Raw genomic sequence first — 18,998 nt, 5'->3', positions numbered from 1 at the left:
CAATGAAGAAGCATTGACTACTTTAAAGCATTTAGTCCTTTATTTATAAAGAAAAAAATACCCTTCAATGTTTTGACTACTAGTCTTCCTCCAAAGGAGTTTTTAAAGAAACACAGTACTGAACTCAAAGACAAACAGGATTTCCTACTACATATTTCTACAACGATGTAATTGCTTTTAACTGCACTCACAAGAAACAACTTCTCTTAACTTTATTCACAGAAATTGTATTCAAAGCAAAATCCAACTTTTATCATATTTTATATGCAATTATAACACCTATCTATTAATTTCTAATTATCTTGCTCATGTTTTGAAGACATAACAGGAAAAAAATGACACAGTAAAACTGTTTCTTCCTTTACTCAGTCATATACACTAGTAACATTACACTACCTCGATAGACAAGATGTCATTAACTCAATAAAATACAAGTGGCAAGAAGCAGTAAAAAAAGAGACAAGAGAAAGAAAAATGGTAACATGACTCACGCTGGTCTCTTACAATGAAGCAGTTAACAGGAGCAAGTTCACAGCCCTCTGGCTGTGCGGCCGAGGTGCACAGGCAGGCAGTGGGCTGTACTACTCTGAAATGTGGGGTGGGGCTACTGACGAGAAAGGACCGGGAATGGACACTTACTCAGTCAGGAGCTGGTGAAGCTTGTGATAACCTCGCTCCAGTGCCAGGCTTACAGGCGTTGCCCCTTCCTTGTTGTGGATGCTGAGAGCTCCACGGCCACCTGGCTTCTGTAACAGGAACCATGTCAACCGCAGCAATCCAAGCCGCACAGCAAAATGCATGAGGGTTTCCCGAGGGCCACCATCTGTGAATGGGGAAGAACATGATAATAAAGACATGTAACAACTATCACCAACAAAGACCAAAACCCCACCACAGAAAAAGACCAGTCTAGGGAGACATCAATGCCTTCAAGTAGCTAGCATTTTTCTTGAAGGTCATCTGTACCACGCAGCAAACAACTTTATACCAGGTAAAAATCATCTTTCGAGTAAAGACAAGAATAAAGCTAGAAAGAAAAAAAAATGTGACACAAAATCTTCAACAGGAGACAAATACCCACACAGAGAACCAAGCCATTTCTGTGCTTTTTCAGAGAGGCTGATACAGGTGACTCCACTAGGCTCCTGCCATTAGAAAGGACAATAATACAAGTAAACGCAGTTCCTTCCATCTGATGGAAATCTCAGGTGAACAATTGTCAGGAATCAGATGGGTCTATCCTGAAGGGTATAATTTCCTTTTAAAGAACGCTCAGACAGGAATTGGCTAGTTAAACACTACAAACAGGTTAGACTTGTTAAGTATACACAGGTCTTTAGTCCCTCACACTAAGGGCATATCAAATTGCTGGCACTACCAGCCTTGTGTTTGCTTAATGAGAAAACAAAATGAATCTTCAGGTACAATGGGATGAACTGTAAGTCTACACTAATAACTTCAGGAGAGAAAACATGTGCTTGGGTTTATTTCACTAGAAATGAAGGATTCCTCTTGGCATACTGAGTCACTAAGAGTGTGTGGGTGGGATGAGAAAAGGCTTCAGATCAGGCAAAAGTGGATCCAGGCCTGGCCTTAACCATAGGGTGGTTAGGCATGGTTCATTTGCTTCTCAGAGCTTCACTTTCATATCCCTGGAGCAAGCCACCACCACCTCGCTGAAAGCTGTTGTAACAGAGAAGGGTAGGTGAAATGCTAGACTGCGTCTGGCTGTAGGGTTCTCCTCCCTTCCCTGCCTCTGGCCCTGTTCTTGGACTTCAGAATTTGTGCTAACTCCACACTTTTCCTAGCTCATCCTCTTGTGTGATTGGTTGGTCTAGGTGCTAGGGCCAAAGCACTCTAGACTTCTTGGATGAACTCAGCGTTTCCCTTTTGTCTGAAATCTTCCGATGCTTCTCTATGTGAATATCACAATGGGGGTGAACAATGAAGTGCAATTTTTTTATAAACAATTTTTTAAAAAGTGATTTAGTTTCTTTGGGGCTGGGGTACTTTTCAAGGGAGTGCAGTGCTTTAGAGAAGAGGGAGCCAGAGTTGCAGGCAGCTCTGAGCCACTTACTTGACTGCTGGGAATTTAACTCAGGTCCTCTACGAGCTCTTAACCACTGAGATATCTGTCGAGGAACAAATGCACTGCTTCCTAAGGTCACGTATTACCCCTGACCAACATAAATTTCATTAAAAGTAAACTGTCTTCCATATTTTTTCTCTACCAAATCCTATTTATCCATGGATTAACTCAGGATTTGTTGTGTGTTCAAGCAGGGACAGAGACTGAAAGCAATGCTTCAGGGAGGGGAAGGGGGGTATGGAGGTGGGGCAGGCAGGGGAGCAGGGAAACAGCTCCAAACACCATGCTTGCTGATCAAACATGGAGCCTGGGTTTAATAGTCAGGGCTCTAAGAACTAAACCCTACTCCCACAAGAAGCCAGAAAAAATAATGTCCTTGACAAAATAATGTTTCCAAGCATAAATTTTAATAAACACAGCCTCTGAGGAAGTGCCAAGGCTAGAGAAAAGGCAGAAAAAACTCATCAGGATTAAATACTTCTGACTTGTGCTCTATGCCTCTCACAAACATCCTGACAACCTTATCAAAACACCAAAGTGCTAAGCACTTACAGACCAGGAAATATGTGGGTATTTTTTTCAGAGCTGGTTAATTCCAGCCTTATCAGGTAATATGTTCTTAAAAATAGTTTCCTTTCCAGCCTCCACTCTTTCAAGTTCCTTTGTTCTGAGTCACCACAAGGTGAGTTCCCATAAAGCCCAACACTTACATCATGGCTGTTTTCAGTCCCACTCCCCATTTTCTATTATCATTTAAAATACATCACATTCGAAAGAACTACGCAATCACCAGATACTCAACAACTGAAGTCCTACAATAAATATTCTAGCAATGTATTTGCTTTTACCAACTTTCTTTCTTCCAGATATTTATTCAAAGGAAGCTGAAGGCATCAGACTAACTTGATAGGTACTACCGACTAGAATTCAATACTGGAATTAAATGACTAAGACACAGGAAAATACAAGTATAACATTTGATAATTTTTTTTGAGACAAAGTCTCACTATGAAGTTTGGCCTGTCCTAGAACTCACTATAAAGACCAGGCTGGCCTTGAAACTCAGAGAGATCCACCTGCCTCTGCTTCCTGAGTGCTGGGATTAAAGGCATGCACCACCACCTTCAGCCCATTTGGTACCTGGATTATCAAGCTGCCACCAAGCTGTAGGACATTATGAAATCAAACAAAGTTCCTTTGTGCCCTTTTCTGGTCAGGGCTTCATTACTACAGCCAACCTTTTCATAGTTTGAATTTTTCATGGTTTTTGCCTATTTGAAAAGTCCATATAAATGACATGCTACAGTAAATGTCTTTGTATAAGGCTAGTTTCATCTTTCTTGAGATTTTTGATAAGCTGTCAAGTGGTGTGCCATTTTGCTATTAGTAGAGCCACTTCATTCTTTTTCTATTCTTTTTCGTATTTTAGCGCATTTTCACACAAGTCATGTGAATTAGATTTAAAAAGGAGTCAGTAAAGGGGAAAGATGGGAATGTAGGTGGAGTTTTACCCAGGCTGCTTTGCTCTCACAGCATGGAGAGCATTAACCTCTACCTCCCAGACAGCTCCTCCTCCTCTCCTCTCGGGCTCCATAATTCACAATCAATTTCCATTTGCTGGGGTTCCTTAGCTCATGATTCTCAGGGTTTTTCTTCTGTATTCAGGGAGTTATTAAAGGTGCTTGTGGGCATGGTGACCAGGGAGCTCCCAGGATCTGTCTCCACCCCCCCACCCAGCACTGATGTAAAAGGTGGAAGGCACCATACTTGGCTTTTTACGAGGTGCCAGGATCCAAACTCTGACTGCCTGCTTGTACAGCAACACCTTAACCCCAGCTTTGCTTTCAGGTTGCCAGCTAGATTTCCTACATTCTCATTTGGGTCCTTCTCACAAAGGAATTTAACTGTATCAAGGGAAGCAGAATGTTCGTGTAGTGTTCCCAACAACTTCCTTTTCATCTTTGTCCTCCTGGTTGTTTCTCTTGGCAGGTACATTTAGGGCCCCAAAGTGTTATTTCATATGACCTGTTTTGGTTGTGTTTCTTTTTGTCCACTCTATTAGTTATTTCTCTTAAAGTTGTAACCAAAATACCTGACAAAAACAACTAAGGAAGGAAGGCTTTATTTTGCTCTTGGTATCAGAAATTTCATCCAAGCACAGTAGTGGAAACAGCAGTGTGAGGATGTGGCCAAAGCTTATTCACATGGCGCCACACAGAGCAGCAGTTAGACCTGGGCTGGAACCAGGAGTAGTTGTCGCCAACAACCCGCCCTTAGTGATCTCTTACCAGCAAGGCCCAATCTCCTAAAGGTTCCATAACCTTAAAAATATCATTCAAAAAAATGCACATCAGTCTAGATTCAAACAGTAACAACCACACTTGAATGCAAAGGTCTATCGTGGCTTGGTTAAAGCACAGAAGAGGAGAGTGAGGTCTGAAAGTTCCAACTGCTCTCTGCTTTCATGCTAGACGTACGTTCAGAGCTGCACAGAGCTGCAAGAAAGCTGATGTACCCAGAAGGCATTCAACCACAAGGGTCTGTTGGAAGATTTTAATCTTTTTCAAGTTATATTTCCTGAATAAACGGCTGTGAGAGTCTCTGGATGGCATAATAATCAAGGACTGTATGTACTGTTCCATCCCATCAATGACCCACCCCCCCTCCCCCCAAGCACTCCTCATAGCACTGTTTAAACCTGTAGCTGTGAGATTCCAAAGTCACCACTCTGGCCTATAAATAAATCTGCAGAACCGCAAGAAGCAGTAATCTTTACACTGCGGAGGAATGGAAACACCCTTAACTGGCAGGAAAGGGCTCCAAAGAAGAATGAGAAGAACTATGCCGACCAATAACAAGGCCTTGCAGGCAGCAATCCTTTAGGGTTTAAGCCTTGCTGCTGGGAGGTAGGTACTGTCTGTTGCAGGACTCCACAGTTATCTATTCCTTGCAAGGCAGGAAAAATCCAAAACGATCTTTCTCTCAGTTTCTTCTTTTCTTCTTTAGTAAAGAAGACAGCTAGAAAAATAGGTAAAGACTAGTATAACAAGGACGGATTGTGTATAGAAAGCTATCAAACACCCTGAAAGGGCTGTGGGAACTAAATCACCACATGATTAAGGCTGAATATACTAACCAAAGTCAACCATGAGAATGCAGTGCCTGTGCTTAGGGAATCCTTAAGTCTATCATCATTCCCTCTACCAAAACTGTGGGTATGGCTGTCACTCTCAAAGACACTTATAACTAATTATCAAGATGGACATATTCACTAGGATGTGTTTCTCTTTGTTTTATGCACAGCAAATGTTTAATGGGCCCATTCTATGCTGAGAGTGAAACTGATTGCTACTGTACAATGGTCTTCCAGGAGAAACCACTCAACTTACCACTCTTCCTAACCACAGTTAGAGACACTGAAGAACTCAGGCAACTAATTAAGACTTGAAAATTCGGGGGGAGGGGGGGAAGGAAAGAATGTCTGTGCTGCACAACTCACCTTCCCCCCAGATGACCCTGCATTACCTGCACTCAAGGGAGCCTGTTGCAAAAATCATAATGTGGAGACTTCCTTATGTAAACTCGAGATCAAAGAACATGTCGAAGAAATAAATAGACAAGCGCTGCAGAGGTGGCTCAGTGGTTAAGAGCACTTGCTGCTCCTGCAGAGAACCCAGGTTCAGTTGTCAGCACCCATAGGGCAGCAGCTGTTTCTCCAATTCCAGGGGATCTGATGCCCTTTTCTGGCCATGGTGGACTCCAGGCACACATACGGTACAAAGATCACCCCAAGCAAAATAGCTAACTCATAAAATAAAAATAAACAAAACACAGCTCAGTATCAATGTGCTTGCCTTTAATACTAGCACTGCAGAGGCAGGAGCATGTGGATCTCTATGGATTCTAGTCTAAGCTAGTCTGATCTACATAATAAGTTTTAGGACAGCCAGGACTATATAGTAAGGTGCTGTCTCAAATGAATGGATGAGCAAATAAATAACACGATCTTTTAAAGGATGAGAAACAATTTTCTCCTTGCTCCAAAGTTAGGACTATCTTCAGCAAAAGTTAGAGCAGAACAGAGCAACCCCGTTGATCTCTGCAGACTCTTCCTCTTAGGGCTGACCTGTTTTATGCTTCACGAGGGTTGCTACTGACCTGCAAGGGCTTATCAATGTTTTGTACCTTGAAAAAATGATGAACTCGTTGTCATGGTATATTTAAACAACTAGCATGCAAACTAGTACACACAATCGGGCTATACTTCTGTCCACTTTCTTGGTGAAATAATTAAGCAATAATTTAATGTTTTCCACAAACTGTCATAATGAAACGAGGCTATAACTCCAGTTCCCTTGTTTCTTTACATTAAAAAAAAAAAAACCCCACAAGCTAAGCCAGGGCTTAACTTCATGCTCATGCCTGACATTCAGGAGGGCTGTGAAATCTGCTACATGTGAATGTTTATGAGTAGGTAGCTATAAGCATTTTTTTTCCTGAGGAGAAATAGGAACTAATTTCAAAGGAGTCACTCACTGATCTGGGGTGAGAGTTAGGGTGAAGAGCACTGCACCTCAACAATTAACAGAAGGATTACCAAAAACAATTCATGCCTCCCTTGTACAGTATTAGAAGTACTACTCTGGAAGGAAATTCAACAGCAAGTGACGCTCTGATAGAAGTAGATGTCCTGTCTACCTGTTTCACTCTAGAAATATGTTATCGAGCATGCTTGATACCTCTTTCTTTTAAAATACATTTCCTAACTATATAAAATGACTGGCGTAAACAGATTATTCCTCTGGATTTATTCTTTAAGAGCAAAGAAAAGTTCTTGATTCACAGTCATCTGTCCTGATATCAGCCAATGTTCCTAGATTGTTATACACACCTAAGCAAACAATTTACACTACAGACTGACTGAGAGCACTCACAATCTGATTCATGACTCCAGCCATTAACGTACATACTTTTTAAAATTAAGTATCCTTATGAGTTTTACCAAGTCAGATGATTTAGTACACAAAAGCATTTGTCATCAAGTTTGACAATCACAGTTATACTTCACAAACTCATGTAATAAAGAGAATTAATTTCCTCCAGGATGCCCTGAATCTACCTGTGTGTTGTGGCATGTATATACATGTGTACATACACCAAATAAAATAAATATAATAAATATTTTGCCTCGTAAAGTTTACATTTAACTGGTGCAGTGAACTCTGAGTTTTAGTTACTATTTAAAATGCATGTATACAATGAAATTCACTCTGGGGAGATAGAGTGAATTCTGAGTTTTACCAACCAAGATTGGTAGATTGGGGTCCTGTAAGCTACCACTAAAACAGGTTCAGAATAATTCCAATATCCACAAAGAATTCTCTGATGATAAGACTATAAAGTCAGAACTTTTGCCGACTTCCAGTTTACCACGATTAATGACTCTTAAAATTAATCAGAGAGTTAATTAATTAGGTTTTTCTTTTTTTTATTGGATATGTTTTATTTACATTTCAAATGATATCCCCTTTCCCAGTTTCCCATCTATAATCCCCCTATCCTATCCCCTCCTTCTTCTATAAGGTTGTTCCCTCACCCAACCACCTGCCTCCCTGTTCTGACATTCCCCTAAACTGGGGGGGCGGGGGGTGTCCCAACAAGGTGATCATCTGCTAAATATGCAGCTGGAGCCATGGGTCTGTCCATTTGTACACTTTGGGTAGTGGTTTAGTCTCGGGGAGCTCTGATTAGTTGGTATTGTTCTTATGGGGCTGTAAGCCCCTTCTGCCCCTGCAATCCTTTCTCTAATTCTTCCAATGGAGACAACATTCTAAGTTCAATAGTTGGCTGCAAGCATTCAGCGCTGTATTTTCATGTTCTGGAAGAACCTCTCAGGAGAAAGCTGTATCAGGCTTCTGTCAGCATGCATTTCTGGGCATCAGCAACACTGTCTGGGTTTGGTGGCTGTATGTATATGGATTGGATCCCCAGGTAGCATAGGCGGTGAATGGCCATTCCTTCAGTCTCTGTCTGTTCCAAACTTGGTCTCTATTTGTTCTCCTATGAATATTTTATTTCCCCCTTTTAAGAAGGACTGAAGCATCTGTACTTTGGTTGTCCTCCTTCTTGAGCTTCATGTGGTCTGTGGAATGTATCTTGGGTAATATGAGCTTTTAGGCTAATAGCCACTTATCAGTGAGGGCATACAATGTATATTATTTTGTGATTGGGATACCTCACTCAGGATATTTTCTAGTTCCATCCATTTGCCTATGAATTTCATGAAGTCATTGTTTTTAATAGTTCAACAGAACACCATTGTATAGATGTTCCATATTTTCTATATTCATTCCTGTGTTGAAGGGCATCTGGGTTCTTTCCAGCTTCTGGCTATTATAAATAAGGCTGCTATGAGCACAATGGAACATGTGTCCTTGGAGCATCTTTTAGGTATATGCCCAGCAGTGGTATAGCTGGGTCTTCAGGTAGCACTATGTCCAATTTTCTAAGGAACCTCCAGACTGATTTCTAGAGTGTTGTACCAGCTTGCAATCCCACCAACAATGGAGGAGTGGTTTCATTTTCTCCACATCCTTGCCAGCATCTGTTGTCACCTGAATTTTTGATCTTAGCCATTCTGACTGGTGTAAGGTGGAATCTCAGGGTTGTTTTGATTTGAATTCCCCTGATGACTAAGGATCTTGATCATTTCTTTAGCTCCTTCTCAGCCATTCATTATTCCTCAGCTGAAAATTCTTCGTTTAGCACTACACCACATTTGTAAAGAGGGTTATACGATTCTCTGGAGTCTAACTTGAGTTCTTTGTATATATTAGATATTAGCACTCTATCTGATATAGGATTGGTAAAGATCTTTTCCAAATCTGTTGGATACAGTTTTGTCCTAATGACAGTGTCCTATGCCTTACAGAAGCCTTACAATTTCATGAGGTCCCATTTGGTGATTAGATCTTAGAGCTTCAGACATTGGTGTTCTGATCAGGTAATGTTCCCCAGTGCCCATGTGTTTGAAGCTCTTCTTCATTTTCCTTCTATTAGTTTGAGTGTATCTAGTTTTCTCTGGAGGTCTCTGGTCCTCTTGGATTTGAGCTTTGTACAGAGTGATAAGACTGGATCAATTTGCATTCTTCTACATGGTTGACCTCCAGTTGAACCAGCACCATTTGTTAAAAATGCTATCTTTCTTCGACTGAATAGTTTTAGCTCCTTTGTCAAACATCAAGTGACCATAGGTGTGTGGGTTCATTTCTGGGTCTTCAATTCTATTCCACTGACCTACCTGCCTGTCTCTGTGCCGATACCATACAGTTTTTATCACTACTGCTCTGTAATACAGCTTGAGGTCAGGGATGGTGATTCCCCCAGAAGTTCTTTTATAGTTAAGAATAGTTTTCACTCTCCTGGGTTTTTTGTTATTCGAAATGAATTTGCAAATTGCTCTTTCTAATTCTATGAAGAACTGAGTTGGAATTGTGATGGGGATTACATTAAATCTGAAGATTACTGCTGGCAAGATGGCCATTTTTACAATATTAATCCTGCCAATTCATGAGCATGAGAGATTGTTCCGTCTTCTGAAATCTTCTTCAATTTCTTTCTTCAAAGACGTGAAGTTCTTGTCATACAGATCTTTCATTTGCTAAGTTAGAGTTACATCAAGGTATTTTATATTATTGGCTATTGTAAAGGGTGTCATTTTCCTAATTTCTTTCTCAGCCTGTTTATCCTTTGAGTAGAGGAAGGCTACTGCTTTGTTTGAGTTAATTTTATACCCAGTCACTTTGCTGAAGCTGTTTATAAGGTTTCAAATATCTCTGGTGGAACTTTTGGGGTCACTTAAGTATACTACCATATCATCTGCAAATAATGATATTTTTACTTCTTCCTTTCCAATTTGCATACCTTTGACCTCCTTTTGTTATCTGATTGTTCTGGTTATGACTTCGAGTACTATACTGAATAAGTAGGGAGAGAGTGGGCAGCCTTGTCTAGTCCCTAATTTTAGTGGGATTGCTTCAAGTTTCTCTCCATTTAGTTTGATGTTGGCCACTGGTTTGTTGTATATATTGCTTTTACTATGTTTAGAAATGGGCCTTGAATTCCTGATCTTTCCAAGACTTTAACATGAAGGGGTGTTGAATTTTGTCAAATGCTTTCTCAGCATCTAATGAAATGATCGTGTGCTTTTTTGCCTTTGAGTTTGTTTACATAGTGGATTACATTGATGGATTTCCATATATTGAACCATCCCTGCATGTCTGGGATGAAGCCTACTTGATCATGATGGATGATGTTTTGATGTGTTACTGGATTCGGTTTGTGAGAATTTTATTCAGTATTTTTTGCATCAATATTCATAAGGAAAATTACCCTGAAGTTCTCTTTCTTTGTTGGGTCTTTTTTTTTTTTTTCTTTTTTTTTTTTTCGGAGCTGGGGACGGAACCCAGGGCCTTGCGCTTGCTACACTGAGCTAAATCCCCAACCCCCTTTGTTGGGTCTTTGTGTGGTTTATGTATAAGTGTAATTGTGGCTTCATAGAAGGAATTGGGTAGTATTCCTTCTGTTTCTATTTTGTGAAATAGCTTGGACAGTACTAGTATGAGGTCTTCTATGAAGGTCTGATAGAATTCTGCACTAAACCCATCTGGTCCTGGTCTTGTTTTGGTTGGGAGACTTTTAATAACTGCTTCTATTTCTTTAGGAATTATGAGACTGTTTTCGACGGTTTATCTGATCCTGATTTACCTTTGGTACCTGTATCTGTCTAGAAAATGGTCCATTTCATCCAGATTTTCCAGTTTTGTTGAATATAGGATTTCGTAGTAGAATCTGATGATTTTTTTGAGTTTCCTCAGATTCTGTTGTTACACCCCCCCCCTTTTTTTTTCCTGATTTCCTTAATTTGGATACACTCTCTGTGCTCCCTGGTTAGTCTGGCTAAGGGTTTCTCTATCTTATTGATTTTCTCAAAGAACCAGCTCCTGGTTTTGTTGATTCTTTGTATAGTTAGTTACTTTTGTTTCTACTAGGTTGATTTTTTTCCCTGCAGGCTACTCCTCTTGGGTGTATTTGCTTCTTTTGGTTCTAGAACTTTTAGATGTGCTGTCAAGCTGCTAATGTATGTTCTCTCCAGTTTCTTTTTGGAGGAACTCAGAGATGTGAGTTTTCTTCTTAGCACTGCTTTCATAGTGTCCCATAAGTTTGGGTATGTTGTGCCTTCATCTTCATTGGATTCTAAAACATTTTTAATTTATTTTTTTATTTCTTCCTTGACCAAGTCATCATTGAGTAGAGCGCTGTTCAACTTCCATGTGTATGTGGGCTTTCTGTCATCTTTGTAGTTCTTGAAGACCAGCCTTAGCCCGTGGTGATCTGATAGGATGCATGGAATTATTTCAATCTTCTTGTATCTGTTGATGCTTGTTTTCTGATTGATTATATGGTCAATTTTGGAGAAGGTATTTTGAGGTGCTGAGACAAAGGTATATTCTTTTGTTTTAGGATGAAATGTTCTATATATGTTTGTTAAATCCTTTTGTTTCCTAACTTTTGCTAGTTTCTCTATGTCTCTGTTTAGTTTCTGTTTCCATGATCTGTCTCTTGAGGACAATAGGGTATTGAAGCCTCCCACTATTTTTTGTGAGGTACATTGTGTGCTTTGAGGTTTAGTAAGGTTTCTTATATGAATGTAGGTTCCCTTGCATTTGGAGCATAGATATTCAGGAATGAGAGTTCATCTTGGTGGATTTTTTTCTTGGACAAATATGAAGTGTCTTTCCTTATCTTTTTTTGTTAGCTTTTGGTTGAAAGTCAATTTTATTGGATATCAGAATGGCTACTTCAGCTTGTTTCTTGGGACCATCGCATTGGAAAATTGTTTTCTAGTCTTTCACTCTGAGGTAATCACTGTCTTTGTCACTGAGGTGTGTTTCCTGTGTGCAGCAAAATGCTGGGTCCTCTTTAAGTATCCAGTCTGTTAGTCTATGCCTTTTTATTGGGGAATTGAGTCCACTGATGTTAAGAGATATTAAGGAATAGTGATCATTGTTTCCTGTTACTTTTGTTGTTAGAGGTGGAATTATGTTTGTGTGGCTCTCTTCTTTTGGGTTAGTTCAAATTAGATTACTTTCTTCCCTTTTCTAGGATATAGTTTCCCTCCTTGTGTTGGAGTTTTCCATCTATTATCCTTTGAACGGCTGAATTTGTGGAAAGACATTGTGTAAATTTGGTTTTGTCATGGAATATCTTCGTTTCTCCATCTATGGTAATTGAGAGTTTTGCTGGGAATAGTAGCCTGGGCATTTATGTTCGCCTAGGGTCTGTATGACATCTACCCAGGATCTTCTGGCTTTTGTAGCCTCTGGTGAGAAGTCTGGTGTAATTCTCATAGGTCTGCCTTTATACGTTACTTGACCTTTTTCCCTTACTGCTTTTAATATTCTCCTTTGTTTTGTGTATTTGGTACAATCTATTTGGAGTTATGTAGGCTTCTGGTATGTTTATGGCCATCTCTTTCTTTAGGTCAGAGAAGTTTTCTTCCATAATTTTGTTGAAGATATTTAGTGGCCCTTTAAGTTGGTAATCTTTGCTCTCTTCTATACCTATCATCCTTAGGTTTGATCTTCCTATTGTGTCCTGGATTTCCAGGATGATTTGGGTTAGGAGTTTTTTGTGTTTTATATTTTCTTTGATAGTTGTGTCATTGTTTCCTATGGTATCTTTTATCTCGTGTATTCTGTTGGTGATGCTTGCATCAATGACTCATGATCTCTTTCCTAGGTTTTCTATCTCCAGGTTTGTCTCCCTTTGTGCTTTCTTTATTGTTTCTATTTCCATTTTTAAATCCTTGATGGTTTTGTTCAATTCCTTCACCTGTTTGGTTGTGTTTTCCTATAATTCTTTAAGGGATTTTTGTGTTTTCTCTTTAAGGGTTTCTACTTGTTTACCTGTGTAGTCCTGTATTTCTTTAAGGGAGTTATTTATGTCCTTCTTAAAGTCCTCTATCATCATCATGAGATGTGGTTTTAAATATAAATCTGGTTTTTCCAGTGTCTTGAGATACCCAGTATTTGCTTTGGTAGGAGGGGATCTGATGATGCCAAGTAGTCTTGGTTTCTGTTGCTTAGATTCCTGCATTTGCCTCTTGCCATGTAGTTGTCTCTGGTATTAGCTGGTCTTGCTGTCTCTGACAATGGCTTGACCCTCCTGTTAGCTTGTGTGCCAGTACTCCTTGAGACTGGCTTTCTCCCAGTAGAATCTGGGTACAAAGAGCTGTGTCACAGGGTCAGCTTTGGGCGCAGGTGGAAACCAGAAGGAACCGTCTCAGATTCCTCCTGGGTTGCTGTGTCCAGAGGGCTCTAGTCGGGTCCCTCTTAGGCCAGTAATATGAGCAGAAGTGGTGGTCTCTTCTGAGCTCTCAGGATTGTCCACACTTCTGAGAGTCCAGTTCTCTCCCCCGTGGAATTTGGGTATAGAGAGCTGTGGGACCTGGTTAGCTCTAGGTGCAAGCAGAAACCAGAGGGATCCTGTCCCAGAGTGCTCCTGCGTTCCTGTGTCCAGAGGGCTTCTGGCAGGTCCCTTGGGACAGAAGTGGTGGTCTTACCTCTGCTCTCTGGTGTGTCAGAACTCCTAATTAGGTTTATCAAGACAGGGTTTCTCTGTGTAGCCCTGGCTATCCTTAAAGTCCCTGAGATTTGCCTGCCTCTGCCCCTGCACCCTGCATACCTGAGATTTAAGGTATGAACCATCACTGCCCAGCAAAATTTATGTTTATTTTAATAACTTTTTCAAATATATAAACAGAACTATATATTATATAATCTTTGGAAACTGAGTCTAAGCACAAAGCAATCAAAGTACAACCAAGCCGTCATTTATGTATCAACATTATGTTCCTTTTCAATAGCTGAGTGATATTCAATTATATGGCTGTATCACAATTTGTTGGTATGCTCACAAGAGCTCACTCAGATGTGAGCTGTTTCTATTTTTTGATGGTGCATGATCAAGCTGCTGTGGGCACATTTGTATATAGGCATTTTGGTTAGAATATGCTTTCATTTTTTTCATTTTTCTAGGGTAAATACCCATCAGTGTGATGCTAAGTGATATAAGAAACTACCTGACATCTTCAAAGCATAGGCAGTATGCGAGATATTGTTCTGCATCCATGTCTGAACTTCATAGTTTTAATTTTTAGGTGCTTGTGTCAATCACTCTTGGTACTATGACAAAATTTGGGCCATTCAAACAGTTGGGGAAAAAAAGTGATTCCCATTTTTCCCCCTCAGATATCCCATGAACATGCTATATAGCAGAAGACAACCTTGACCTCCTGCTTCTCCTATATCTACCTGCTATGGACTGGAATTACATGTGTGCTTCACCACACCCAATTTATGAGGTGCTCCAGATTTATCCAAGTCTTCATTCATGTTAGGCAAGCACTCTACCAACTGGGCCACATCTCTTTTGGCTTGTGGTTTCAGTTTGTGAACTGGTTCCACTGCTTATGGGCCTACTGTGAGGCAATAAATCATGGCAGACCAGCATAGTGGAACAAAGCTGCCTACCTCATGGTGATCAGAAAGCAGAAAGGGGAAAAGCCAGGAATATCATATACTACTAGTGCATCCTCCGTGATTGATTTCCTTCATCCAAGCCTACCTCCTGATCCTTCAATCACGAACTCATCCATGGATTAATCAACTAATGAGGCTCTTACCCTATGATCCAATTATCTATCTCTTAATAACACTATTAACTGGATCCCAAGCCCCAAAAATGCGCCTTTGGAACACTTCATATCCAAACCATTATACTCACTGTTACAGGTATGTAATAGGATCATCTTGTGGTTCTGTATTTTCCTAAAAGTCTTTAAATTAGCTTTTTCTTCTTTAAATTAGCCTTTTCTAGTAAAAGTACACAATGAATTAAAGCTTGCCAGTTTCCTCAGATCAAAGACTAGGAAGGAACAGACTAGAGAAATGACTCAGTAGTTGAGAGCTCTTACAGGAGCTGACAGGACCAGAGTTCAATCCCCCATACTCATGCTGGGAAGTTCACAAAACCTACAGTAATACATATATATACCCGGGGATAAGAGGGGCTGTTTAAAAACAAAAAGACATGTAGCCCGAGGCACAGAGCTTCTGACCTTTGCTTCTCTAACTATTCTTTTACACTATGAGAACATGATCAAACTAAGTCCTGTGCTCTCTTTAAGACAGAATAAAAATCTAAAAGTAAGTGTTCCCACAGTGACACAAAAATGGCAGGATCTATTAGAAACAATCAGGACCCATCAGTAAGTTCTCTGAACAGGTATTAAGTCTGTAAATGTCACATATTTAGAGGCTAATGTTTTAGCAGTGCTAAGATAATGTGTGTGCTATGTAAGATATTTATATATTTTACTCAATTTTATTTTCTCTAAGGATAGAAACAGGACGTTATTTATGAATCCGGAATATTTTACTAAAATAGACATATTTGTAACTATGATATTTAGATATCACTTGCTATAAGAGCAATTATATGAAATCCTTGTCTAATTAGAGGGATTTAATGTGTTGATTATAACAGGATTTTTTTAGTGCAATCCTTTACACAGAGTCATAGAATCAATACCACAGAATCAAAGAACTGCTGAGTGCCTCAAGGTTATCTAGAGCTCATGCTTCCCTGACACACTCCTCTACTACTTCTAACAACTCCACAGAAATTTTACAGAACCTCACATACAGTAACCAAAACCCCTGTATTTATAATTCTGTGAATAAATAGCAAAAAATTACTCTGCTATTCTCATGAAGCGTAAATCACCTGTCCTGCTTGAGCAGTCAATCCAGATGCATAGAGATTACTTATGCTACTTAGGCTATGGCCCTGGAAGAAGAAAACACTGTGCAGAAAATCTAGTTTACTCAGTCACAGCGGAGGCTTGAGCCACAGTGGTTGTTTAAAGGGGAAAGCAGAGGCGTCCCAAGGCAGTTTGTAAGTCTGAGAACTCTCACCATGCAACGTGTGATCCGTCCCTAACACATTCCACTCTGCAGGCAGCTTCAGGTGTCTGAATGCCAGTGCGACCTTCTCATCCAGAGAGTTCACATCTCCAGAAGGGGGTCCTGATCGATCAAGGAACCGTGTGAAGTTCAGAGCCTGCTGATTTCCAGCACTGGTTGCCAGGAACTGAGCTGCATCATATGCCTCATCCTGGACAAAATGGAAGTCTTCTTCAGCAACTACAAACACAGGAAGGCCCTCTTTGGAAGCACAGAGTAGCACCTTCACCGTCTCACAGCAGTCATGACCTAAACAAAGCACAGGTAGCAAAGAAAATTGAATACACTAATGAAAGAACCCGAGTGGGTCCTTTTGGCTTTTTTAATGGCACATAAGATTTCTCCTTCTAAAAGAACACTTTTCCTCTCCCAACTCCTTAAAATTCTATTTTTGTTTTTTTTTTATTGTTATTTGCAAATATGAGTGATATCTTTAAAAACCGGCTAGCAAATAAGAACTCCAGCTCTTACCATTCAGTAACACAGCATGTAACAAAGAACAGGCTATAGCAACTAGTGCCGTTACATTTGAACAAATTACAGAATGAAAGCTCTAGGAGCCTCTAAGGTTCAGCAGGTAATAGGTACTCTAAGGCTTACTGAGTGTAGAGTTAGAGCTAAACTAACAATAGGAAAAATAGGGAAAAGGGAGGAATAGCACAGATAGCTTTGTACTACCACACAGTAAATCAAAGAACGTAGAACAGTCAAAAGGAAAAACTTTCATGCTTCTAGCAATCCAAAGTCCTACAGAACAGTTGCTCCCAGATACCTTTTACTTGTCCCAAACACTAAGGCAACAAGCATGTCAATCAATCACCTGGTTTTAAAAGGATGATGCAATGCTGTGGTTATAAGCCCAACTCAGAAAAGGACATACATGAAGCAGACTGTGCTCCCACCATAGAGTTCAGCAGGCACCGTGTGACCTGAGACTTAGCAGCTACGTGCCACTGAATGCTCCCCCATAGCCGAACGTTTTAAGACTTAACAACAAACAATTTTCTTCTGTGTACTTTCCCAGCCTTTTAGAATTAAGTATTTCCAAGAAGGAGACTGTAGTCAAATATTCACTCTTTTTCCTCAGTTTTCAAATGCAGTTCTCAACTAGCTAGAATTATATGCTTCTCCTACTATCACCACTTTTAGGGAGAAAGAAAGAAAAGGAAAATAATGGTTTTCCCCAGATTAAAAAAAAAAAAAAGTTGGGTTTTTCATGTACTTTCCCCCAGAATCTTCCTTATGTCCCGTACCCTTGTGATAAGGCACAGTTCTCACTTCTGTGCAAATCTGCATTAATAAGAAGGGCTTAGTAACCACATTAACTATATAACATATCATTTTCTCTATGTAACAATTTCGAGATAACCAAGTCTTCAAGAAGTAAAGTAGAACACCTAAGGTCCACAAATACTACACAGCAGAGGCTATTATTTACAATCAAAGTGTGTGTGAAAGGACATGGCCTGTTATGTTTATGATGACTCAAGAGCTTTCTGACAAAACTGTACATAGAGAGAAGAACGTCAGGTAAGCCACTGCCAGGAGCCAACACTCAGAATGATAGCACGTCTAATGTGCTGATATAAATAATGATGAATCCAAATTGAATCCTGCCTTCAAACTTTAAAATATGTTGTGCCACAGAGAAGATACTGTATTGGCCTAAAGTAGAAAACCCAATGCTCGCATTCCATGCAAACAGACCTAATTCTTTTCTTTCCCAAACCTTTGCACAGATACAAAACTGAAAAGTCAGAAAGGCACTAATAATGGTATAAAAGTAAATACTTGAGCGGGAGTCCCAAACCTGCGGATCCCTGCCCACAGCAGCTCTCTGCTCCCAAACCCCGTGGGAGAGAGCCCTCACCGCCTGGACAGGTGGACACTCCTGAGACTGCAGAGTGGAAGAGACCACCAACACTGCCCACCACTGCCCACATCCCTGGCCCAAGAGGAAACTATATACGGCCTCTGGGTTCCCGTAGAGGAGGGCCCAGGAGCAGCAGGTCCACTGTGTCTGAGACTCCGCCGGAACCTGAAGGAACCGACCAGATAAACAGTTCTCTGCACCCAAATCCCATGGGACGGAGAGCTAAACCTTCAGAGAGGCAGACGCGTCTAGGAAACCAGAAGAGACTGCACTCTGCACACATTACTGATTCCAGAGGAAAATACCAAATGCCATCTGGAACCCTGGTGCACGGAAGCTCCCAGAAAGGGCGGCGCAGATCTTCCTGGTGGCTGCCGCCGCCGAGAGCTCATAAGCAACACCCCACAAGCAAACTTGAGCCTCGGGACCACAGGTAAGACCAACTTTTCTACTGCAAGTGACCTGCCTGGTGAACTCAAGACACAGGCCCACAGGAACAGTTGAAGACCTGTAGACAGGAAAAACTACACACCCGAAAGCAGAACTCTCTGTCCCCATAACTGGCTGAAAGAAAACAGGAAAACAGGTCTACAGCACTCCTGAAACACAGGCTTACAGGACAGTCTAGCCACTGTCAGAAATAGCAGAACAAAGTAAAACTAGACATAAACTGATGGTGAGAGGCAAGCGCAGGAACCCACGCAACAGAAACCAAGACTACATGGCATCATTGTAGCCCAATTCTCCCACCAAAGCAAACACGGAATATCCAAACACACCAGAAAAGCAAGATCTAGTTTCAAAATCATATTTGATCATGATGCTGGAGGACTTCAAGAAAGACGTGAAGAACTCCCTTAGAGAACAAGTAGAAGCCTACAGAGAGGAATCGCAAAAAATCCCTAAAAGAATTCCAGGAAAACATAAATAAACAAGTAGAAGCCCATAG

General features: G+C 40.6%; 1 protein-coding gene across 14 annotated transcripts in view; it reads right to left on the bottom strand.

Annotated features, from left to right (window-relative positions):
- Nucleotides 1–18,998, bottom strand: part of Akap13 (A-kinase anchoring protein 13) — a 306,957-nt gene that overhangs the window by 165,968 nt on the left and 121,991 nt on the right. For 13 of the 14 annotated variants that reach the window (XM_039105531.2, XM_039105543.2, XM_039105541.2 and 10 more), the window contains exons 4-5: nucleotides 16,129–16,425; nucleotides 640–823 (exon numbers count right to left, since the gene is read on the bottom strand). In XM_039105531.2, the coding sequence (XP_038961459.1) occupies nucleotides 640–823; nucleotides 16,129–16,425 (481 nt within the window). The other variant, XM_039105585.2, reaches the window with a different exon arrangement.

This window comes from Rattus norvegicus, chromosome 1, assembly GCF_036323735.1.
Source record: "Rattus norvegicus strain BN/NHsdMcwi chromosome 1, GRCr8, whole genome shotgun sequence".
In the NCBI taxonomy this organism is placed as follows: domain Eukaryota; kingdom Metazoa; phylum Chordata; class Mammalia; order Rodentia; family Muridae; genus Rattus; species Rattus norvegicus.
This window is presented reverse-complemented; position numbering and strand designations above follow the sequence as displayed.